Raw genomic sequence first — 23227 nt, forward strand, 5'->3', positions numbered from 1 at the left:
ATCTACCTGCGACTTCACTTTCAAGGAGCTATGAACCTGCACACCTGTCTCTTTGTTCAGCAATGCTGCCTAGGACCTCAGCATTAAGTGTATAAGTCCTACTAAGATTTGCTTTCCCAAAATGCAGCACCTCGTATTTATCTGAATTAAACTCCATCTGCCACTTCTCAGTCCATTGGCCCATCTGGTCAGAGGTCCTATTGTAATCTGAGATAACCCTATTCACTGTCCACTACACCTCCAATTTTGGTCTCATCTGCAAACTTACTAACTGTACCTCTTATGCTCGCATCCAAATCATTTATGTAAATGACAAAAAGTAGAGGGCCCAGCAACGATCCTTGTGGCACTCCACAGGTCACAGGCCTTCAGTCTGAAAAGCAACCCTCCACCACCACCCTCTGTCTTCTACCTTTGAGCCAGTTCTGTATTCAAATGGCTAATTCTCCCTGTATTCCATGAGATCTAACCTTGTTAATCAGCCTCTCATGGGGAACTTTGTCTAATGCCTTACTGAAGTCCATATAGATCACATCTACTGCTCTGCCCTCATCAATCTTTGTTACTTCTTCAAAAAACTCAATCAAGTTTGTGAGACATGATTTCCCATGCACAAAGCCATGTTGACTATCCTGAATCAGACCTTGGCTTTTCAAATACATGTACATCCTGTCCCTCAGGATTCCCTTCAACAACTTGCCCACCGCCGAGATCAGTCTCATCAGTCTATAGTTCCCTGACTTGTCTTTACTGCCCTTCTTAAACAGTGGCACCACGTTTGCCAACCTCCAGTCTTCCGGCACCTCACCTGTGACTATTGATGATACAAGTATCTCAGCAAGAGTCCCAGCAATCACATCTCTAGCTTCCCACAGAGTTCTCGGGTACACCTGATCAGGTCCTGGGGATTTATCCACCTGGACCCATTTCAAGACATCCAACACTTCCTCCTCTGTAATCTGGACATCTTGCAAGATGTCACCATCTATTTCCCTACAGTCTATATCTTCCATATCCTTTTCCACAGTAAATACTGATGCAAAACACTCATTTAGTATCTCCCCCATTTTCTGTGGCTCCACACAAAGGCCGCCGAATTGGACTTCAAAAAATATCTGGAATTAAGCATCTAATGATGACCATGAATCCATTGTTGATTGTTGGAAAACCCCATCTGGTTCATTAATGTCCTTCAGGGACGGAAACTCCAATCTGGCCTACATGTGACTCCAAACCCATGACAATGTGGTTGATTATTAACTGCCCTCTGGGCAGTTAGGGGTGGACAATAATTACTGCCTAGTCAGTGACGTGAATGAATTTTAAAACAGTTTAATCAGAAGGATCTCTAAAGTCTGTTTCCACCCTTTCACTACAGTGAACCCTTCTATCTTGAATGTTTCCTCATAGTGTTGTGTTTTTAGCCCCTTGTGACTGTTCTCTGTACTCTGTCCATGGCCTTTAATACACTCTGCAGTTGACTTTAAGCTTCATGAAACAATTTGAATCGCATCACACAGAATAATGGTATGACCTAATCCTGATAGTCAAAAATACAGTTCCCACATTATTAGCCAGAGGAAAAGGCATGTTATCTTGGGAAATCAGCATTTGTGCTTTGCCAGTTGGCTGGAATCCAAAGCAATCACTGCGAATGTGACTGGGAGGTGAGCTACTTCTGCATACTTAGATAATTATTGATACTTGGTTAGTTAATGTGTTTTTGTTCAGAATGTGTGGGAGATGAGCATGTGTGTCTAAATCTGATTCCGAGGTAATACATAGTAGCATTGCCTGTATTGTGGACATTGTGTGAAATCCAGACTCTGGAATTAATCCACATCATCTCCCTGTCCACTCCTTATGATGCCAATAAAGTCATCTAGAGCAGAGAGCCAGAGGAGCAGTTCATTCAAATATGTGACATCATCCTTTTAATTGACTAGCATTATAGCTAACATAGGTAAAAACAATGACTGCAGATGCTGGAAACCAGATTCTGGATCAGTGGTGCTGGAAGAGCACAGCAGTTCAGGCAGCATCTGAGGAGCAGTAAAATCGATGTTTCTGGGCAAAAGCCCTTCATCAGGAATAAAGGCAGAGAGCCTGAAACATGAAGAGATAAGCTAGAGGAGGGTGGGGGTGAGGAGAAAATAGCATAGAATACAATAGGTGAGTGGGGGAGGGGATGAAGGTGATAGGTCGGGGACAGGGGGAGGCTGGAGTGGATAGTTGGAAAAGAAGATAGGCAGGTAGGACAAGTCATGGGGACAGTGCTGAGCTGGAAGTTTGGAACTAGGGGTGAAGTGGGGGAAGGGGAAATGAGGAAACTGTTGAAGTCCACATTGATGCCCTGGGGTTGAAATGTTCTGAGGCAGAAGATGAGGCGTTCTTTCTCCAGGTATCTGGTGGTGAGGGAGCGGCAATGAAGGAGGCCCAGGACCTCCATGTCCTCAGCAGAGTGGGAGGGGAAGTTGAAATGTTGGGCCACGGGGGGAGGTGTGGTTGATTGGTGTAGGTGTCCCGGAGATGTTCCCTAAAGCGCTCTGCTAGGAGGCGTCCAATCTCCCCAGTGTAGAGGAGATCGCATCGGGAGCAACGGATACAATAAATGATATTAGTGGATGTGCAGGTAAAACTTTGATGGATGTGGAAGGTTCCTTTAGGGCCTTGGATGGAGCTAACATGACACTATATAACTCTGTAACAATATACACAGAACAGGAAGTGTTGTAGTAGTCTCTACTGGAATTGAACATAGGAATCTCCTGGGTATGGCAAAGTGGACAGAGTGTACTCTGGATTACTTCCCATTGGCCTTTCTGGGGGTGAAGATGTCTGGTTTAACCGTGCTGATTTCCACCTCCCCTCCCCCATTCCTTCTCTCCAACTAAAACAAAAAAGGTGCTGGAGATCACAGCAGGTCAGGCAGCATCCACGGAGCGAAAGCATGCGAATGTTTCGAGTCGAGATGACTCTTCATCAGAGCTGAGGTGGAAGTGTGGAGGGGCAGCATTTATGCATTAGTGATGGTGGGGGGTTTGGTTTGCCGGCAGAGAAAGGATGTTGATAGTTCAGATTAAGTGATCAGAATGTGAAATGCCTTCTCTCGAACTGCTCGGAGAATAAGCTGTCAACACATTCTGCTGAGGCCCGCGTAGGGATAATGCCACTCCAATATGGCTGAGGAAGTTGGCTGGTATTTCGAACTGTAATACAGCAATGGAACAACAATGCCTTCAGGACAGTGAGGGAGAGCAGGAGTCTGTCGTTTAATGGTCACTGATCTCATGTTGAGGGCAAAGCACTGACGAGAAGAAAGAAATTATTTCCTCCTTTTGGGGAGTTTAGAACAAGAGGGCGTAACCTTAAAATAAATGCATGGCTCTGCAAGGCTGATGCAGACAGCGTTTCTTCACAATGGGAAATGGAAGTATGGAACTTGCAACACACCCACCCACCCACCCCCAAACAAAGTCACTTGAAGCTAGAGATTAATAACAAGTTTCAAAGCTGAGGTTGATTTGAGTAAGGACTCAGAAGGTAAAAGGGGTAGAGTTACAAATTACCCATGATTTAGTTGGCCAGACAGACTTGAGGGATTGAATGGTCTCTTTCATTTCCTGTTTCCCTCCCTTTCACAGCTAGCAGTATAATCCAAGTGGACTCCAAATTACTCTTTCCCCACCTCGCTGATGGCTAACTGTAGACTAGTGTTGAACAGAGTCCTGTATAGTGGGAGCACTAAGCAAAGACAGGGCATGAAACACATTTTAATAAAGGCTGTGATTCATATAAACACTGCCTATAGGAGGCACAAAGACAAACAGATCAGTCACAATCGAATAGTGGAGAAGACTTGATGGGCCGAATAGCCTACATGTGCTCCTGTAGCTTGTAGTCTATTTTGATCTTATGGAGAAGACAGAGGCTATCTGAAAACAATGGAAAGTAGCAGCCAGTTTCAAAGATGGTGCTGCAGTAAGTGTGCGCTCAGACAGGCTCTTTGGGTTTTTACATTTCTTTTCTAGAAATGAATTTTTTCCCACACCCAGTGAGAAATGGAGGCTGGTTTCCAGTGCAAACCTCTGTCCCTATGCCCTGATCCTCAGCCTAGGCCAGAGGTGGAGCAGGGTGATCTGTTCATCAGACGCTGCCGGACTGGGGAAGGTGAGTATCATCCCACCCCCTCCCTCTGCCAGACTCCAGCATCCCCTCCTCTCACCGGCCTGGGTAGGTACTTCCTGGAGCTTGTCATGTCTGTACACATGTGGGAACCGGCCTGGCATTATGGATAATGGCTCCATTGAATAAAAGTGCCAAATGTTGTACAAATTTAAACCTGTCAGAGCAAATTAGACAGTAACAATCAACTTGAGATTGTTTTTCTTTATTTGCCATGGGATATGGGCATCACTGGCAAGCACTTGTTAACTGCCCTTGAACTGAGTGGCTTGCTCAGCCATTTCAGAGGACAGTTAGGAGTCTGGAGTGATTGTGTGTCTGGAGTCACATGGAGGTCAGACTGAGTAAGGATGATAGATATCCTTCACTAAAGGACATTGATGAACCAGGTGGGTTTCGGAAACAGAAGATAGTCATTTCACACCAAAACCAAAAATAAATTCCAGATTTATTCTTTGACCATGTGCCACCCTCCAATCTCCCCTCATTGATGAGTATCAGGTAAATATTACTGAATGAGAAACTTGAACAGGCATCGGATCATCAGCCATGGACATGATGATGGGAAGCACCGTGCTTAGGTATTATTTTGCACTCATTATAATCACTGCTTAAAACATCAAGATAACTTTCTGGGATATGTAGCTCACCTCCCAGTGACCACATTGATGATCCGTGCGCCTGCAACACATACGCATTCTTATCGTCAAATTTTACCACACATTCCATTATTTGCATGACATCTTCTCTCCAGTGTTTCATTGCATAAGATGTTTGTTGAGCAAACAGCATGCCTGATAAACAGCACTCCTGAGAGACAGCCTAAGTAAGAGCTCCATGATTTGGTCACAATGTGATATTCAGACATTCCCAATCTTGGAATAACATAACACAGGCGAGAGGGTAAACTCCATCTGTCTCTGCGCATCCTGTGTCAAATAGGTGGCCCAGACCTGAAAACTGGTTAAGAAATGAGTTAAGAATATCCATAATTACAATCTGTTCTGACATTGTAAGTTTGATTGTGAAATTTCCTGATATCTGTTTGCAATGAAAGATGAACGCATTTTTAAATGAGATTAGTTATGACTCCCTTATATAAATGTGGAACAAAGGAATTTCTTATGTGCAAATATACAGAGGAATGCTTATTTTAATACCTCTTATGTGTAAAATTTATATCCAATTCACAAAAAGTGCTTTCCAATATGTTTTAAGAGGTCATTTTAAGTTTAATTGTACAGTCCCGTGCATTTTGAGAGTTCAGTCTGCATTTGGGTCCATGTTTTACATAGATATTGAATCTTTTGTGTGTTAAGTATACTCTTCAATATGGTTTGTTTAGTTCCTGTGTATATGTTTTATGAAGCCATGCAAATTTGAATTGCACAATGCTTGTAGGAGGATTACACTGATATATCAAGGTTTCAAGAAATTTAGATTTTGCTTAAAAGCTGCTGAAACCTGAAGTTTCAGACGTGCTGAGTGCTGAAATAAATTTATATTCAACAAGAAGCCAGTATAAATGATTCTGTAAATGTCAGTATATGTCACCCACACTTCTTTTCTAACCTGCAGGAACCCGGACATAATGGACTTTGCCCTTGAATATGTCAAGGTATGTAACCTGTTTCAAAATAGCATACATGTGCTGATGTAGTTTACAATCAGCTTAATGAGATGGATCCTCTGCATTGGGTGTGATTGAGGCTTATCCTGTCTTGCTGAGCACTTAGAAAGTGGTTTCTTCACCCTTTGGGGAAAGCAGTAATGTTGCAGTTCCAACTATCTGCAAATTTAACTCCCAGGGCACAATAATCAAGGCATTCACATTGAATTGAATAGTATTGAATTGTATTGAATTGAATTGAATTTATTGTCACATGTACCAAGGCACAGTGAAAAGCTTTATCTTGCGAGCAATACAGGCAGATCACAGAGTTAAGTAGCATAGATAAGTAAATAATAGGTAAACAGCAGCAAAAACAAAACACAGGTACAGGCAAATGTTAAGAGTTTGTGAGTCCATTCAGTATTCTAACAACAGTAAGGTAGAAACTATTTCAAAACCAGCTGGTGCATGTGTTCAGGCTTCTGTACCTTCTCCCCGATGGTAGAGGTTGTAGAAAAACATTGCCAGGGTGGGATGGACCTTTAAGAATGCTGGCAGCCTTTTCTTGACAGCGGGCCTGGTAGATGGATCCTGTAGATGGGAGGTTGGCCTTTGTGATTGTCCAGGCTGAGTTCATCACTCTCTGTAACCATCTCCGATCTTGAATGGTACAATAGCCATACCAGGTAGTGATACACCCAGACAGAATGCTCTCGATGGTGCACCTATAAAAGTTGGCAAGGGTATTCACTGTTATGCCAAATTTCCTCAGCTGCCTGAGGAGGAAGAGACATTGTTGGGCCTTTGTAACCAGTGTGTCCACATGAAGAGTTCAAGAAAGCTTGTTGTGGATGACAACTCCCAGGAGTTTGACTGGCTAATGACAGCATTAAACAGGGCACAGAGCAACTTACATAACCCAGATTGGTCAATGCAGCTCTTCATTCCAGTCATACTTAGAATAATACCTGGACTGCCATCATTTTATTGTTCACAGCAAGCGGTTTCTGAAAAATGATCAAAGAGCTTTCCTTACAAACTCTACCTGCCCTAGCAATTTAACAGTCAGCTCCACCACTGTTAATCTCAGAGTGCATAAACCCATAAATAGAAATGAACTGAAAAGCAGGATCAGGGTTCAAGACATTATGGACTTGAAACTTACTGAAACATAAAGAGGATTTCACTGACCACAATGTGAGTGATCAATAAAAGCATTTTAATTAAATCATCCTCAGCATTTGATCTGTGGCTTTATAAAAAAACACTACTTGTAAAGCAGTTTCATTGGGAGATTCACGTGGTAGTTTGATCTTGCCTTTCTGGACAAGATTAAATTGTTAACAAGTCAGACACGGATTTGCAAAAACAAAAGATGCTTTGTTTTGGTTCTGTGAGATTTTGTGAGCTCCACGTCCTAAATAATGGGCAACTTTGGCCGGCTCTGCGGTCTCAGGCCTTGGTCCCAGAATCTGAAGAACAAACTTGTGTCTCCTGTCTTTGGAATCTGAGAGGCTGCACATCATTGCCAGAGACAGTGTGAGAATGTGCTGTATCACAGCCGGATTAGGAGAGGCCCTTTCTAACTGCGAACACTGACAGGCTGAGGAAATATGGGGAGCAATCTCGGTTATTAAGATCTCTCCTCAGCTGAAGCCTTTGACATGAGTAGCAGCAGAAAAAGCCCACGAACTTGCAACATATTTATTTGTTTATGGTGATTACTGAAAGGCAAATACCGAAGTGGCTAAGCATTTAGTACACATTGTTACGCAAATGAGGAAGAAACGACATAAAAGTGGCTTGGGTGTATGCTCAGAGGCTCCTCCAATTCTGGCCTTTTTAACACCCCTGAATTTTGGATATTGCACCTTCAGCTGAACTCTCTTCCTAAAGCTCTCCTGGTTTGTACCTCTCTTTCCTCCTTTGAGACGGTTCTTCAAACCTCTCTTTGGCCAGGTGCGTGAATGCCTCTCTTCACAGCCCTTTACGTGACTACGCATCACATTTTATTCATAACACGCTTCGTGAAACAATTCTGTAATGTTTTGCTCTGCTGCCGGTGCTATATAAATGCATAATAAATGTTGTATGAAGAATTCTCACCGCAGATCAGCACATTGTGTGAGGCAGCCTGCACTCTTACACCTACATGGGGTAGGTATACTGCCACCATTCCCTGTCAGGGTAATGTTCTACACGTGGCCATTCTCAGTTTGCTGCCCAGCATAATGAGAAGTGGCTCATGTCTTAAACAAGATGTACTTTGTTGCATGTTAGTAACCATTTACAAGTAAATGGTTATTAACATGCAACTGATGAATCTAGTCACAGACTATGACGAGGTAAAAACAATGACTGCAGATGCTGGAAACCAGATTCTGGATCAGTGGTGCTGGAAGAGCATAGCAGTTCAGGCAGCGTCCAATGAGCAGCGAAATCGACGTTTCGGGCTGCTCGTTGGATGCTGCCTGAACTGCTGTGCTCTTCCAACACCACTGATCCAGAAACAGACTATGACGAGGCAAGAGGTCTTACATCTTTGAGATCCTAAGCTGTTCCTCCATCGAGTCAGTACAACGTCATCATAGTGAGGGGTGCTTTAGGCACTGCTCAATAATAACTTTCAGACTCATACACCCTTATCTGAAGATTGCCTGTGGTGCAGTGATAATATCCCTGCCTCTGAGCCAGGATGCCTGGGTTCAACTCCACCTGCTCCAGAGGTATGTCATAATATCTGCCCTCTTACACCTAGCAGGCATTTCATTGTTTTAATCTGGTGCTTGATGCAAACAAATGGAGACAGTTCAGCCTTCAGAACCCAGTGAGATTCATTGATTTATAACCAGGGTTTTGCTGGGATACCAGGAATAAGCAGCACGATGGCACAGTGGTTAGCACTGCTGCCTCACAGCGCCTGAGACCCGGGTTCAATTCCCGACTCAGGCAACTGACTGTGTGGAGTTTGCACGTTCTCCCCGTTTCCTCCGGGTGCTCCGGTTTCCTCCCACAGTCCAAAGATGTGCGGGTCAGGTGAATTGGCCATGCTAAATTGCCCGTAGTGTTAGGTAAGGGGTAAATGTAGGGGTATGGGTGGGTTGCGCTTCGGCGGGTGGGTGTGGACTTGTTGGGCCGAAGGGCCTGTTTCCACACTGTAAGTAATCTAAATAAAAGCAACGTTCTGCCAGTGCCTGGGACAAGGTGTTGATGGCTTGGGCTGTTAAAGGACAAGCAACTCAACACAGCAGCAGTGAACTGCATTCAATCCGTGCTATTCTGGTGGGTTGGGGGGGATTTGGAAAGGTCGAAGACTACAGCAATATGTCAATGATAAACATATGCACCTCTCAGGAGCAGTGTCAGTATAATCTAAATGCTGTCCCACTCATCACCTCCCTCCCTAAAGATCCTTCCTCCTTTTATCTCGTCAACCCCTGGATTCTATCTTTCTTCCTCTTGTTGGATGTCACAACTATTCAGCTGTGAACAGCTTTGAGACACTTGTCTGCACCCATGGAGCCAGGGAAGTTGTTGTCACGCTGGAAGTTGCACATTCTAACCACCACCAATTAGCTTGCTTTCCCAATTTCAAAAAATTTTGGGTGTAACTAACTCATCAGGGAGTTAAACTTCTGACATTGTACACTATTTATTGATTGGCCATTCCATTCCAAAACTCAGTTTGATGTGGAGCAATCAGCTGAATCATATAGTGAACACTGGCACCATCTAGTGGTAACAGCCAGACTGTGCTCTTTGATTTAAGGGTGTGCTCAGGAATTTTGATGGACAGGTTAATCTCATTAAGTGATTCGTTGCCTGCCAGTGATTATTAATCTGTGAAAAAGGGTTTGTATTTGTCCTTGTAAAATTAGGGTCTGAGCAGCACTGATAATCCTCTTGGGAATAGCACTGTCATGTTATTTTTTTTCTCCTGGGCTACAGGAGTCAGGACCACAGAAAGGGCCAATATCAGGGTAAAGGAGAGAGGTGAGACAAACCAGGAGATAGGTGATGACAAATTTGGAGTTCAGAAGGAAAGCAGAACCTGCATTCCTGTAGCGCTTGCCACAACCACCAGGTGTTGCAAAAGTGTTTTCCAGTCAATGCAATGCAGTCACTGCTATAATGTAGAAAACATGTCCCAGATCACTCCGGCAACAATCCAGCAAAAAAAGTATTTTTTTCCAGGAAGGATGACCTTTTAAGTGATGTTATTTGAAGAATAAGCATGAGCCAGAACACCTGGGATAATGTAGTTTTGTATCATGTCTGGAAAGCAACACCTCTGAAAGTGCAGCTCTCTCTCAGTGCTCAGGACTGTGGGGCAGCAGAGCTACCTGCTAGGCTGGGTTCTCATTTACAGCCTTTTGGACACGTATTTCCCTCCAACCCCCACCCAAGTAATTGTAGATGGCCATCTTCTTTAGATTGGTACCCCTCTGTCCTTCTATCGGCCCATTCCCTACCTCTCTTGTTCTCCTGCACTTCTCTTGATCCCATTCCCATCCAAATCCTGATGCCCAAGTCTTACACTGTCCTTTCATGGACTCCCCTTTTTATGCTCGCTCACTCCAGTGTACCTTACCACCCCAGTGTGTATCCAACCCTTCCTGACTCGCTTTCCCCTCTCGCTATGACTTGCCCAGCTTCCTCTCTCCATTCCCCAGGATTAGATTAGATTCCCTACAGTGTAAAAACAGGTCCTTCGTCCCAACAAGTCCACACCGACCCTCCGCAGAGCAACCCACCCAGACCCATTCCCCTACGTTTACCCCTGCACCTAACACTACGGGCAATTTAGCATGGCCAATTCACCTAACCTGCACATTTTTGGACTGTGGGAGGAAACCGGAGCAAACCCACGCAGACATGGGGAGAATGTGCAAACTCCACACAGACAGTCGCCTGAGGCTGGACTTGAACCTGGGACCCTGGTGCTGTGCGACAGCAGTGCTAACCACTGAGCCACCATGCCGCCCCGTGTGTCCTTGACAACCACACCCTTTAAGCTACATCCGTTACCTTTCCTCTGCACCCCAGCCCACCCTTCAATGAGCCTTTGTTTTTAAGCCGCCTTTTCATTTTACACCCCCATTTGAACCTTGGTTGGCTGGTGGACACTGTCAAGGCTTCACCTCTTACACAGTAAACAGCTAAAAACTGTAACGAGGAAGACCGCCCATGACTGAGATTTCTGGTTGACTTGGTGAGGCTTCCCCCCATTACATTGTAAGCATTTGCGCAAAGCATAGGTTTGGTTTTGAAGCATCCAAGTTACTAAAGAAGTTTGTCCTCACTGGAGCTTGGAGGTACACCAGGTACATGCCTCACACGTGTAGCTGGGTTTGTGAACACACGTGATTCCTGTGAATGTAACTCCTAGCAGCCTGAGGTGCTCATGAATATTTATAATGCAAAAAAGAGCTCATTTGGGAATGCTGACCTGCCGAAAGATTCCACAAACTCGAGGATAAAACATTAACCCACCATCAGGACAATATAGTTTTGTTTCCCGCCCAGTTACATTTCCCAGCAACACTTCCAAAAATCTGTCTCTCGATATGCCCTGAGGTGCCCGGCAAATATTAATAACAATGTGTGTTTTTATTGAGCCATTAGTTATCTGCCAAGATTTTGCCCATTGTGTCAAGGATATAATTAAAACCATAAGACCTTTAGGAGTAGGCCATTCAGAGCATTGAGCCTGCTGTACCATTAAATGCAATCGTAGCTGATCCAACATTCCTCACATCCACTTTCCTGCCCTTTCCCCATTCCCCTTGATTGATCAATAATCTATCTGTCTCAGCCTTAAATATGCACAAGGACTCTGCTCTTACAGCTGTCTGTGACAAAGAGTTTCAAAGATGCTCAACCCTCTGAAAGAGAAAACCTCAGCCTTAAATTTTAGACTATACCCTCTGGTCTGGACTCTCCCCTGAGGGGGAAACATCCTCTCTGCATTTACCCAGCAAAGCTATATGTTTCCACGAGATCAGCTTTCATTTTTCTAAACTCCAGTGAGTAGAGCCCAATCTGTTTATCCTTTGGTCATAAGAGAATTTCTCAACACCCCAGAAGCCATCCTAGTGAACATTCTCTGAATGGCCAACAGTGAAATAATACCTTCCCTTCAATAAGGGGAACAAAACTGCTCACAGTATTCCAGACGTGGCCTCACCAGTACCATGTGCATTTACAGTAACACTTCCCCACTGTTACACTCCAACTCACTGGAAATAAGGACCAATATTCCAACAGTCTTCCTGATTACCTGCTGCACCTGTGTGTTGACTTCCTGTGTTTCATGGACAAGTCCCCCCCAAGTCCCTGTGCGTTGCAGCTTTCTGCAGTTTTCCTTTATTTAAATAATATTCTGTACCTTTATTCTGCTTACAAAATGAACAACTTCATATTTTCCTGCATTGTACACCATTTACCAACTTTTTGCCTATTTACTTAACCTGTCAATTTCTCTCTGAAAACTGCTGGTCTCCCTCTATTTGCCTTTCCACCTGTTTTGCGTCACCTGCACAGATTTGGCTACACAACATTCACTTCCTTCCTCCAAGTCATTAACATATAGTGTAAACAGTTGCAGTCCTAACACTGATCCCTGTGACCATTTGGGTTCCACAGGTTGCCAATCTGAAAAAGAACCCATTCTCCCCACCCAGTTTCTTGCCCATGTGCCAATTCAATGCCAATATACCACCTCCAACACTCTTAAGACTTAACCTGGCTGAACACTTCCTGAAAGTCCAAATACAACATATTTACTGTTTCCCTGCTATCCACTCTGGTTTACACTTCCTTGAAAAATTCTAATAACTTAGTCAGACAAAATTTCCCTTCCATGAAGCCACTGACTCTGTTTAATTAGATTCTGTTTTTTCTGAATGTGCTACTATTACTTCTTTTAATTGATTCCAATACTTTCCCAACAGTAGATGTCAGGCAAATTGGCCTGTAGTTACCTGTTTTTTCCCTCCCTCACTTTTGTGTTACTTTTTCCAATCCTCTAATACTTCTCCAGAATCTAACGATTTTTGGATAATTACGATCCAGTGCATCCACAATCCGGGAAGCTACCTCTAATAGCAGCCTAGGATGCAAACCATCAGGGGCCAGGGGCCTCTCTGTCTTTAGCCCTATTAGTTAGTCTAATATTACTACTTTAGTGGTGGTGATGGTACTTAATTCCTCCTCTGTACTCTTTTTAGTATTAATGGGATGTTTGAAGTATCGTCCACCATAGAATCTGATGCAAAATATCTGTTTAAGTTCTCAGCTACGTCCTTGTTCCCAAAACCCTCTCCCCAGATTTGTTGACTCTTTGCAACTTCTGATGGTGTGGTCATGGCTGGAATAATGTTAATTGTATGAAACATAGATACATGTTGAGAGCATTCTATTGAAAAAGGGGAATACAAATTTCTCTTTTCTCTTTTCTCTTGTGTGTGTATTTCTTTACACTCTGCCAGAGGAACTGTTGGAGGCTGGTACAATTGCAACATTTAAAAGGCATCTGGATGGGTATATGAATAGGAAGGGATATGGGCCAGGTGCTGGCAGGTGGGACGAGATTGGGTTGGGACATCTGGTCAGCATGGATGAGTTGGACCAAAGGGTCTGTTTCCGTGCTGTACATCTCCATGACTCTATGATAATAGAGTAGATTGAGGAGCAACTCCAGGAAGACAAATAGTACATTGGCTTTTATTGCAGGGGACTTGAGTACAGCAATAGTGAAGTCTTGCTATAACAAGCACAGAAAATGCTGGCAAAACTCAGCAGATCTGGCAGCATCTGTGGAGAGAGAAGCCCCTGAGTTAATATTTTGATTCTGATATAACTTCTTTGTACTAGACTTGAAAAGTTAACTGTGTTTCTCTCTCCAGACCTGCTGGGTTTCCCCAGGATTTTTAGTTTGTTTCTGATTTCCGGTATTTGCTTTCATAAGAATTCTTGCTACAATTGTACCGGGTTTCAGTGAGTGTTCTGTACAGTTTTAGGCTCCCCATTTGTGAAAGTGTATGTTCACTGAAGGCAGAACAGTGAAAGTTCACTTGTGAAGGTGAGTCTGTTGAAGATGCAGCTTGCAATACAGTGAGAGGCAGAGTAAATTGGACTGCTCCTTCCGACAGCTGAGAAGAATGAGAGGTGATTCCATTGAGGCACGCAAGTTTCTGAAAGGGCTTGATAGGGTAAATGCTGAGAGATTGCTTCCATTGGTTGGGCACCTGAAACCTGGGACTACACAGTCTCAGGAGGAGGGACCAATCATTTAGGAATAGTAAGAGGCTTTTTATTACTTAAAGGCTTATGACTCCTTCTGTACCCTGGGGGTTGTGGATGTACCAATGTTGAAGACATTGGAGGCTAGAATGAAGCAATGTTTGATTGCTCTGAAAATTGTAATATATGGGGAGCAGTTGGGAAAACTGATCATCTTCAATGGTAGAGCAGATTTGACAGTCACATTGACGACTCCCATTTCTGGTCAGTTTGTGATCTTTGAGAAAGCTGGATTTGAAGTTACCTTTGGAAACCTGTGCCAGCTCCTACCCATACACCGGTTACATTCCCTGCAGTCTGTGTCCCTGAGCTCAGTAGGTAGTAGCAGCAGTTTCTGGAACCGGAGATCAATGGCTCAGCCCCACTGCTCAGAGAAACACTGCACACAAATACAGTAAAGGAAATTCCCGATGGGGAGAATTTACACTGCTGGGGTATCACCCACACTGTAAAAATACCTCTATTCAAATGCCGTTTCTCAGTGTTAGTCTCAGGCAGGGACTGAGCTTCACTACAGGAGCTCAACCAGGAAGGATCAGAAAGTCCCCTCAGAATTTACCCTCCTCGTTCCCTCACACCCACTCCCCTAGCCAACCCGTGATATTCACTTCCCTTCACCTCCTTCAACACTAATCCCCCCAAATCCCCTGATCGCGCTCACACCCCTACATCCCAAAGAATACACACCTCCTCCCCACACCCGACTGTACTCACACCCCACATCCCAACTGTACTCACACCCCACATCCCAACTGTACTCATCCCTCCACACCCGACTGTACTCACACCCCCACACACTGACTGTACTCACACCCCCACACCCCGACTGTACTCACACCCCGCACCAACCCACATTTCAACAGTACTCACCCCCGTATCCCCGACTGTACTCACCCCCAACTGTACTCGCCCCACCCACACTACGGCTGTAATCACCACCTGACTGTACTCACCCCTCCACGCCGACTGTACTCAGCCCCCATACCCTGACTGACTCACCCTCCACATCCGACTGCAGACACACCCACACACCCCAACTGTACTCACCCCGACTGTACTCACCCTGCACATCCCTGACTGTACTCACACCCCACATCCCAACTGTACTCATCCCTCCACACCCGACTGTACTCACACCCCCACACACCGACTGTACTCACCCCGCACATCCCAACTGTACTCACACCCCACATCCCAACTGTACTCATCCCTCCACACCCGACTGTACTCACACCCCCACACACTGACTGTACTCACACCCCCACACCCCGACTGTACTCACACCCCGCACCAACCCACATTTCAACAGTACTCACCCCCGTATCCCCGACTGTACTCACCCCCAACTGTACTCGCCCCACCCACACTACGGCTGTAATCACCACCTGACTGTACTCACCCCTCCACGCCGACTGTACTCAGCCCCCATACCCTGACTGACTCACCCTCCACATCCGACTGCAGACACACCCACACACCCCAACTGTACTCACCCCGACTGTACTCACCCTGCACATCCCTGACTGTACTCACACCCCACATCCCAACTGTACTCATCCCTCCACACCCGACTGTACTCACACCCCCACACACCGACTGTACTCACCCCGCACATCCCTGACTGTACTCACACCCCACATCCCAACTGTACTCATCCCTCCACACCCGACTGTACTCACACCCCCACACCCCGATTGTACTCACACCCCGCATCCCGACTGTACTCACACCCCACATCCCAACTGTACTCATCCCTCCACACCCGACTGTACTCACACCCCCACACACTGACTGTACTCACACCACACATCCCAACTATACTCATCTCTCCACACCTGACTGTAATCACACCCCCACACACTGACTGTACTCACACCCCCACACCCCGACTGTACTCACACCCTGCACCAACCCACATTTCAACAGTACTCACCCCCGTATCCCCGACTGTACTCACCCCCACACATGCCCGACTGTACTCAGCCCCCACACCCCGGCTGTACTCTCACACCCACACCGCGACCATACTCTCACCCCCAACAATCCCAAGATACTGACCTCAGCTCCGACACCTTCACTGTACTCACTACCAAAGCCCTGCCTGTACTCACCAACCCACATTTCAACAGTACTCACCCCCATATCCCCGACTGTACTCACCCCCAACTGTACTCACCCCACCCACACCCCGGCTGTAATCACCTCCTGACTGTACTCACCCCTCCACGCCGACTGTACTCAGCCCCCATACCCTGACTGACTCACCCTCCACATCCAACTGCACACACCCACACACCCCAACTGTACTCACCCCGACTGTACTTGCCCCCCACACCTCCGACTGTACTCACCCCCGACTGTACTCATCCCCGCACACTTCTGACTGTACTCACACACCCACACCGCAACTGTACTCACCCCGAACAACCCCAAGATACTGACCTCACTCCCTACACCTTCACTGTACTCACCACCAAAGCCCCGCCTGTACGCACCAACCCACATTCCAACAGTACCCACGCCCCCCACATCCGGACTGTACTCCCCCCTCACACCCTGGACTGTACTCACCCCCCCCACACCCCCGACTGTACCCACCCCACCGCACACCATGACTGTACTCACCCCCATACACACCAACTGTACTCACCCCACCACATCGATTGTACTCACACCCATACCCCCGGCTTTAGTCACCCCCCCATACCCCCGACTTTACTCACCCCCACACCCCCGACTGTACTCACCCCCCAGACCACGACTGTACTTACCCTGAACACCCCGACTGTACTCAACCCTCACATCTCCAACTGTACTCAACCCCCACACGGCCAACTGTACTCACCCTGCACATCCCGACTGAACTCAAACTCCACACCCGACTATGCTCACCCCCCACACCCCGACTGTGCTCACCCCCCACACCCCGACTGTACTCACCCTGCACACCCCGACTGTACTCACCCTGCACACCCCGACTGAACTCAAACCTCACACCCCGACTGTACTCTTCCCCACAACCGGCTGTACTCAATCCCCACACCCCCGACTGTAATCACCCCCCGCACCCAGACTGTACTCAACCCCCACACCCCCGACTGTACTCACCTCCCACACCCCTACTGTAGTCAATCCCCACATCTTCGACTGTACTCACCCCCCCCACCCTGGCTGTACCCAGCCCCCACACCCCTGACTGTACTCAGCCCCCACACCCCCGACTGCACTCACCCCACAAAGCCCAATCATACCCACCCCCTCACCTCCCACACCCCCGACTATACTCACTCCCACACCCCGACTGTACTCACTCCCACACCCCGACTGTACTCACCCCCCACACCCCCGACTGTACTCAATCCACACACCCCCACTGTAATCACCTCCTACACCCTGACTGTACTCACCCCATACCCCGACTGTACTCAATTCTCACACCCTTGACTGTACTCACCCCCCACACCCCGACTGTACTCACCCCCCACACCCCGACTGTACTCATCCCCCCACACCCCTACTGTACTCACCCCCCACATCCCGACTGTACTCACCCCCCACATCCCGACTGTACTCATCCCCCCACACCCCTACTGTACTCACCCCCCACATCCCGACTGTACTCACCCCCCACACCCCGACTGTACTCACCCCCCCACACCCCCGACTGTACTCAACCCCACACCCCTACTGTAGTCAATCCCCACATCCCCGACTGTACTCACCCCCCCCACCCTGGCTGTACCCAGCCCCCACACCCCTGACTGTACTCAGCCCCCACACCCCCGACTGCACTCACCCCACAAAGCCCAATCATACTCACCCCCTCATCCCCACACCCCTGACTGTACTCACCCCCCACTCCCCCGACTGTACTCAACCCGCACACCCCCGACTGTACTTACCCCGCACACCCTGACTCTACTCACCTCGCACACCCTGACTGTAGTCAACTCCCACACCTCCGACTGTACTTGCCTCGCACACCCTGACTCTACTTACCCTGCACACCCCTGACTCTACTTACCCCCCCACACCCCCAACTGTTCTCACCCCCACACCCCCCTACACCCCCGACTGTACTCACACCCCACATGCCCGACTGTACTCATCCCCCACATCCTGACTGTACTCACACACCCACACACCCAACTGTACTTACCCCGCTCACACCCTGACTGTACTCACCCCCACATCTGTTTGACTGTACCACATCCCCAAACCCCAACAGAACTCACCCCCCCCACACCCTGACTGCCCTCAACCCCCCACACATGCACCTAACCGTATTCACCTCCCCCCACCCTCCTTGATAGTACTCATTCCCCCGACTGTACTCAGGCACCCACACCTCCCCAACAGTATTCACCCTCCTCCCCACCATAATCTTCATCAACTCCACCCTGCCCCAACACATGCTCACATGTCTGAAGTGGAATAACCATTGGAACTTGTTCATGGTCTTTTTAAATGACAGAGTACTAACCCTATATGATCAAATCTTGTCTAAACAATGATGTTATCAAACACTGTTCCTGCTTCTTCTGTTCAAACACCCTCCTGTCACCGCTAACCTGCTGACCCTAGTTAATTAGCTTCATTCAACCCTAGTGGACAAATGGGGAACTTCAAGTGCCTCAGTATAGCGTAAGCTGGAACTTATTATTGAGTCTGTGGTTTCATTTGTAAATTCTTTGATGAGTGACTCAAACAGTAAGCAACTTTGAAATGGTAATTAAATACAATTACTGTTTGTCAATGCAGTTAACAGTCTCGTTTCTGGGGTGTGTTATTATTGAACACATTGAGAATATGTGTTTGTCATCGTACAGGGTTTCATATGATGGTGCTCAGAGGCCTTTTGGACCACCGCCAAGTGGAGAAACAGGTGCTTCCTCCCCGAAAGGAGAAAAGAAGCTAAATCAAACAGCCACAGAGGCCTCTGCAGGCCACGGGTTACTGACCCATCCTGATCACAAAGCCTCTGGGAGGAGGCCCCACATTTTCCAGGCCCAAGTTCCAAATCTGAGGCCTTACCACCAGCAACATAGACTTCAGTTTTGTAACTCACATGAGTCACTCGATCTTTCATTTAGTCTCTCCCTCTTACTTTATAACTTTCTCTCTTTAACTCTTTCTCTATCTCTTTTTCTTTATCACTTTCTCTTACTTTATCTCTCTCTCCCTTTTTCTTTGTTTCTCTCTGTCTCTCACTTTTTTTCTTACTCTCTCTCTTTCCATGATTCATCTGAAAATCTATTTTAATTTTCTGCATTTATATCCAGTTGCAGAGCTTAATTTTCTGTCTGACTCACTGAATGACAGGTCATTGACTCATTAGTGGATAAAAACATTATCAGTGACCAAAAACACATGAGCTTGAGCAGTCAAAGCTGCTGCCTCCCAGTCGCTGATGTCAGGATGCAGCATTGTACATTTTGGGACCCGGGGTAATCTGAGCTATGATCAGACATGTGAAGCACAAAACCCTTTACTTACTTTTCAGACGCTACACTGTAGGACATCACTAGTATTTTCTTGTTTGTTTGAAATTGGTTAGGCCTGCTTAATTCTAATAACCTGAAGCAGCTAACCTGAATGGTTTCACTGGCTGAGGACAGATCTCCTCTCTATAAAACATCAGTGTTTTCATAATGCATGGCCTTTTCACCCAGCTGATTTAGCAGGTAACCAAAGAAATAAAGTACCAACACAATCAAAACATTCCCTCCCTTTTCTTTGTGTACCAATAGACATAAGAAGCTTAAAAAATACTTGTAAATGCATGCAAATTACTATTTTTCAACCCAATGACATTGAAGGGATGCTGATGTTTCCACATCAAGCTGGTGATTTCCTTGGAGGGGAACCTGCAGGTGTTGGAGTTTCCATGGATCTGCTGTCAGTGTCCTTTTAGGTGGCTGTGGTCACGGGTTGCAACGTACTGTTTAAGGAACTTTGGTGAATTTCTGCAGTGCATCTTGTGGATGGTACACACTGCTGCTACTGAGTATCAGTGCTGGAGGGAGTAGATGCTTGTTCATGTAGTGCCAATCAAGTGGGTTACTTTGTCCTGAATGGTGTCAAGCTTTGAGTGTTGTTGGAACTGCACCCAACCAGGTAAGTGGGGAGTATTCTGACTACTGACCTGTGATGGTTTTGTCAGGAGGTGAGTTACTCGCTACAAAATTCCTAACCGCTGACCTTCTCTTGTAGCCACTGTATTTATATAGTTTATAGTTGAGCATCTAGACTCCTAGGATGTTGATATTGAGAATACAGAGGAACTTTGATTATCTGAATATTGGTTATCCGAATTTTGGATTATCCGAAGAAGATTTCAAGGTCCCCAAAAACGATACATCAAAGAGGTAAGTGTACTCAATTTACCCGTGCTGAAGAAGATGTGAAAACGCTGGCAAAAAGAAAGAAACACAAGCAGCTCAAGCATCAGCGACTGGATATTTTTTAGGTAAAGGTTGTTACACAGCCCTTTGCAAAAGGAAGTGTTTTACAATATTCCTGATACTTTATCGAGATATTCATAAAAAGAAATGACCGAGAACATAAACGCATGCGTGAGGTAGTGTCTCTGTCTTTTTGTCGTGAGACTGAGTTCCCGGAAACTAACAAATGCTCTTGCAATCGTAGAAGCTGTTCAGGACCTTGTTTAATGCTATCTTCACCACTCCTTGTCAAATGCTAACTACTACATTTTTAAAAAGTTTTCTCATGTTATCATTGCTTTATTTTGTTCATCATGTGAAATCTGTGTCCTCTTGCGCTCAATACATTGAAATTTAAGACTTAAACAAATTCTACGGTATAGCACAGTGTTAAATCAGCATGGCTTCCCTTGTTTAAGGTAAAATCAGTTATCCAAATAATCAATTATCTGAACAAAATAGTGCCTGTCCATCTCGTTCGGATAATCGAGGTTCCTCTGTATCGAGTATGGAATAGGAATATTGAGATCATATTCCCAACAACTTATTTGTTCCTTTAGTATTGTTTATTAACAGAAAGGGAATTCGTCACATCTGGATTCCAGATTGTGGTGAGAGGCTCTTGTATTGGAAGTTATGAGGCTAGAGGTAGTTGGCCTTTGGAGAAGCGACAATGAGGGTGTGACCCTTACCCTCAACCCTCTGAAACAAATGCAGCCAGTGCTTATCAAGCCATGGAATCCTTCTCAACATGAACCAACTATTTCAGAAGAGATTGCATTGGAAGAGAAATTGATTGGTTAGGGAATGGAATCTAAGGGAAGAAATAGCTGTTAGTGCTATATTTAAGACCTGTTTCAAACAGCAATAATGTATTGCAAATGATTCATTTGTGAAATAATCATGGGCTAACTGTTGCTGTCACTGTGCATCACTGTCCATATTTCTGGACCCAGAATATCAAACATTACTTTGGCAGCAATAATTGTTTACATGGCAAATTCTGTGTTTTCATCATATTTTGTTCTTTTTTCCAAAAGGGGGAGTTTCCTTTAATTTACTCCTTATCAACATCTTGTAATGAATGATAGGAATGAACGATAATGTTCAAATTACAGACTAAAATCATTAGTTACTTTTACTGATGGGGCACGGATAATCTGAGTAAGGCTCCAGCAGGGGCTAAACTTGCAGTTTGAAATTGATTTGGACATTCTTTGCTGGTCTACATTGTTTTAGCTGTGCCTTTCATGAAGTTTATTCCAATGGAAATTATTTGACCTACTTAGCTCATCTTTGCCAATTTGTTGCTGATGATTGGTTTCGTTCTGACTTTAAAGATTTGTGTGTAAGTAGCTCCATCAAAACTTCAGGACATCTCAAAGAGCATGACAGCAAATAAAACATTCTTTGAGGTGTAATCAATTTTGTAATGTAGGAAATACAGCAGCTAATTTGCAGGCAGCAATCTTTACAAGATAGGTAACTGGGATTTATTTACAGTGCATTCAATGATGGTTCAGCTGATCAGTAGGATATGCATTGACTGTACTCTGAAGTATCAAAAAGTTGTCCCATGGTGCTACAGCAGTGGGTTTGGCTGATGCCAGGGTATCGGCAGCCTGCGTGCCAATTGCTCTCAGTCCAATTTGGTTTGTTTTCAAGCTTTGCAGTGAAGCAGAACAAAACTGGCATCCACCCACTGGCCAGAGTCACAATGAATGTTCTCGTGACATTTTCAAATCAGAAATTTGCTCTCGACCAGAACCAGTCTTGATTTTCCCTTCTATTACTGATAAATTACTTACCAGCATCTAATCGTAATTCCCCAGAAGTAATTTGTTCTTAACAATCAGGCACCAACTGGTGCCTTGTTAATACTCGGGGATACGTCTGGTGTTTTTTTTCCTTCTTTAGTCTGAAGGTTTTTCATTCCTCAGATGTGAAGACTTCTTGCCATTGACAAGAAGCTCAGAAACTGCAACCTTAAGGTGTAGCTGGGAACAGACATTGATGGCTCCAACTTCATTGTGATAGAATGTGCAAAACTCTTTGACTAACTGAGCAGCCCTACGCCAGTATAAAATACTCGCACCTTATCCTGGAGACCACAACATTTACATGCTGTGAGATATTTAAGGCCATACAATAATTAGTTGTGAATTGTAACTTGCAACCACCTTATTCCTGACCTTTGTACAGTGATTTTTCTACTACCCTATGATGAGTCCATGTGTTGTGTTGTGGTGTGGTGTTGTGGTCTCGGATGGTGTATGTGCAGTAGAGAAAAACCTGATAAATGCTGTTTTGCACCTTGATAAACTATAGAGACAGATTGGAGTTAAGGTATGCTCTTCAGAAACAGAAAGCTGGTTTGTAGAGCAATTAGACCAAAGAACAATACAGCATCAACACATTTTGCTATTCCACACTAAAACTGCCTTAACTTACAGGATCCACACCCACCCTCCCCATTCCCTTGCTACTTGTGAATTCATCCAGGTGCTTCTAGAATGCTGCTATTGTGTCTGCTTCCATCACCTTTTCTCTTCCTTGGAAGTTTGAACATGCATTCACCCCTCTTCTCAAATGTGATGTTAAATTACATATCTGTAACAAGGAGCCTGAGAAATCACCAGTTGGATGTAGGGACAGTTATTCCAAGGTGTATTAGAAATTACAG

General features: G+C 45.5%; 1 protein-coding gene across 2 annotated transcripts in view; it reads left to right on the forward strand.

The window, feature by feature from the left end:
- Window positions 1–23227, forward strand: part of bcar3 (BCAR3 adaptor protein, NSP family member) — a 178659-nt gene that overhangs the window by 101047 nt on the left and 54385 nt on the right. For both annotated transcript variants that reach the window (XM_060830583.1, XM_060830584.1), the window contains one exon: window positions 5764–5803. In XM_060830583.1, coding sequence (XP_060686566.1) covers window positions 5764–5803 — 40 coding nt within the window. The remainder of the gene's footprint in view (window positions 1–5763; window positions 5804–23227) is intronic.

Source organism: Hemiscyllium ocellatum, chromosome 9, assembly GCF_020745735.1.
Source record: "Hemiscyllium ocellatum isolate sHemOce1 chromosome 9, sHemOce1.pat.X.cur, whole genome shotgun sequence".
NCBI lineage: Eukaryota > Metazoa > Chordata > Chondrichthyes > Orectolobiformes > Hemiscylliidae > Hemiscyllium > Hemiscyllium ocellatum.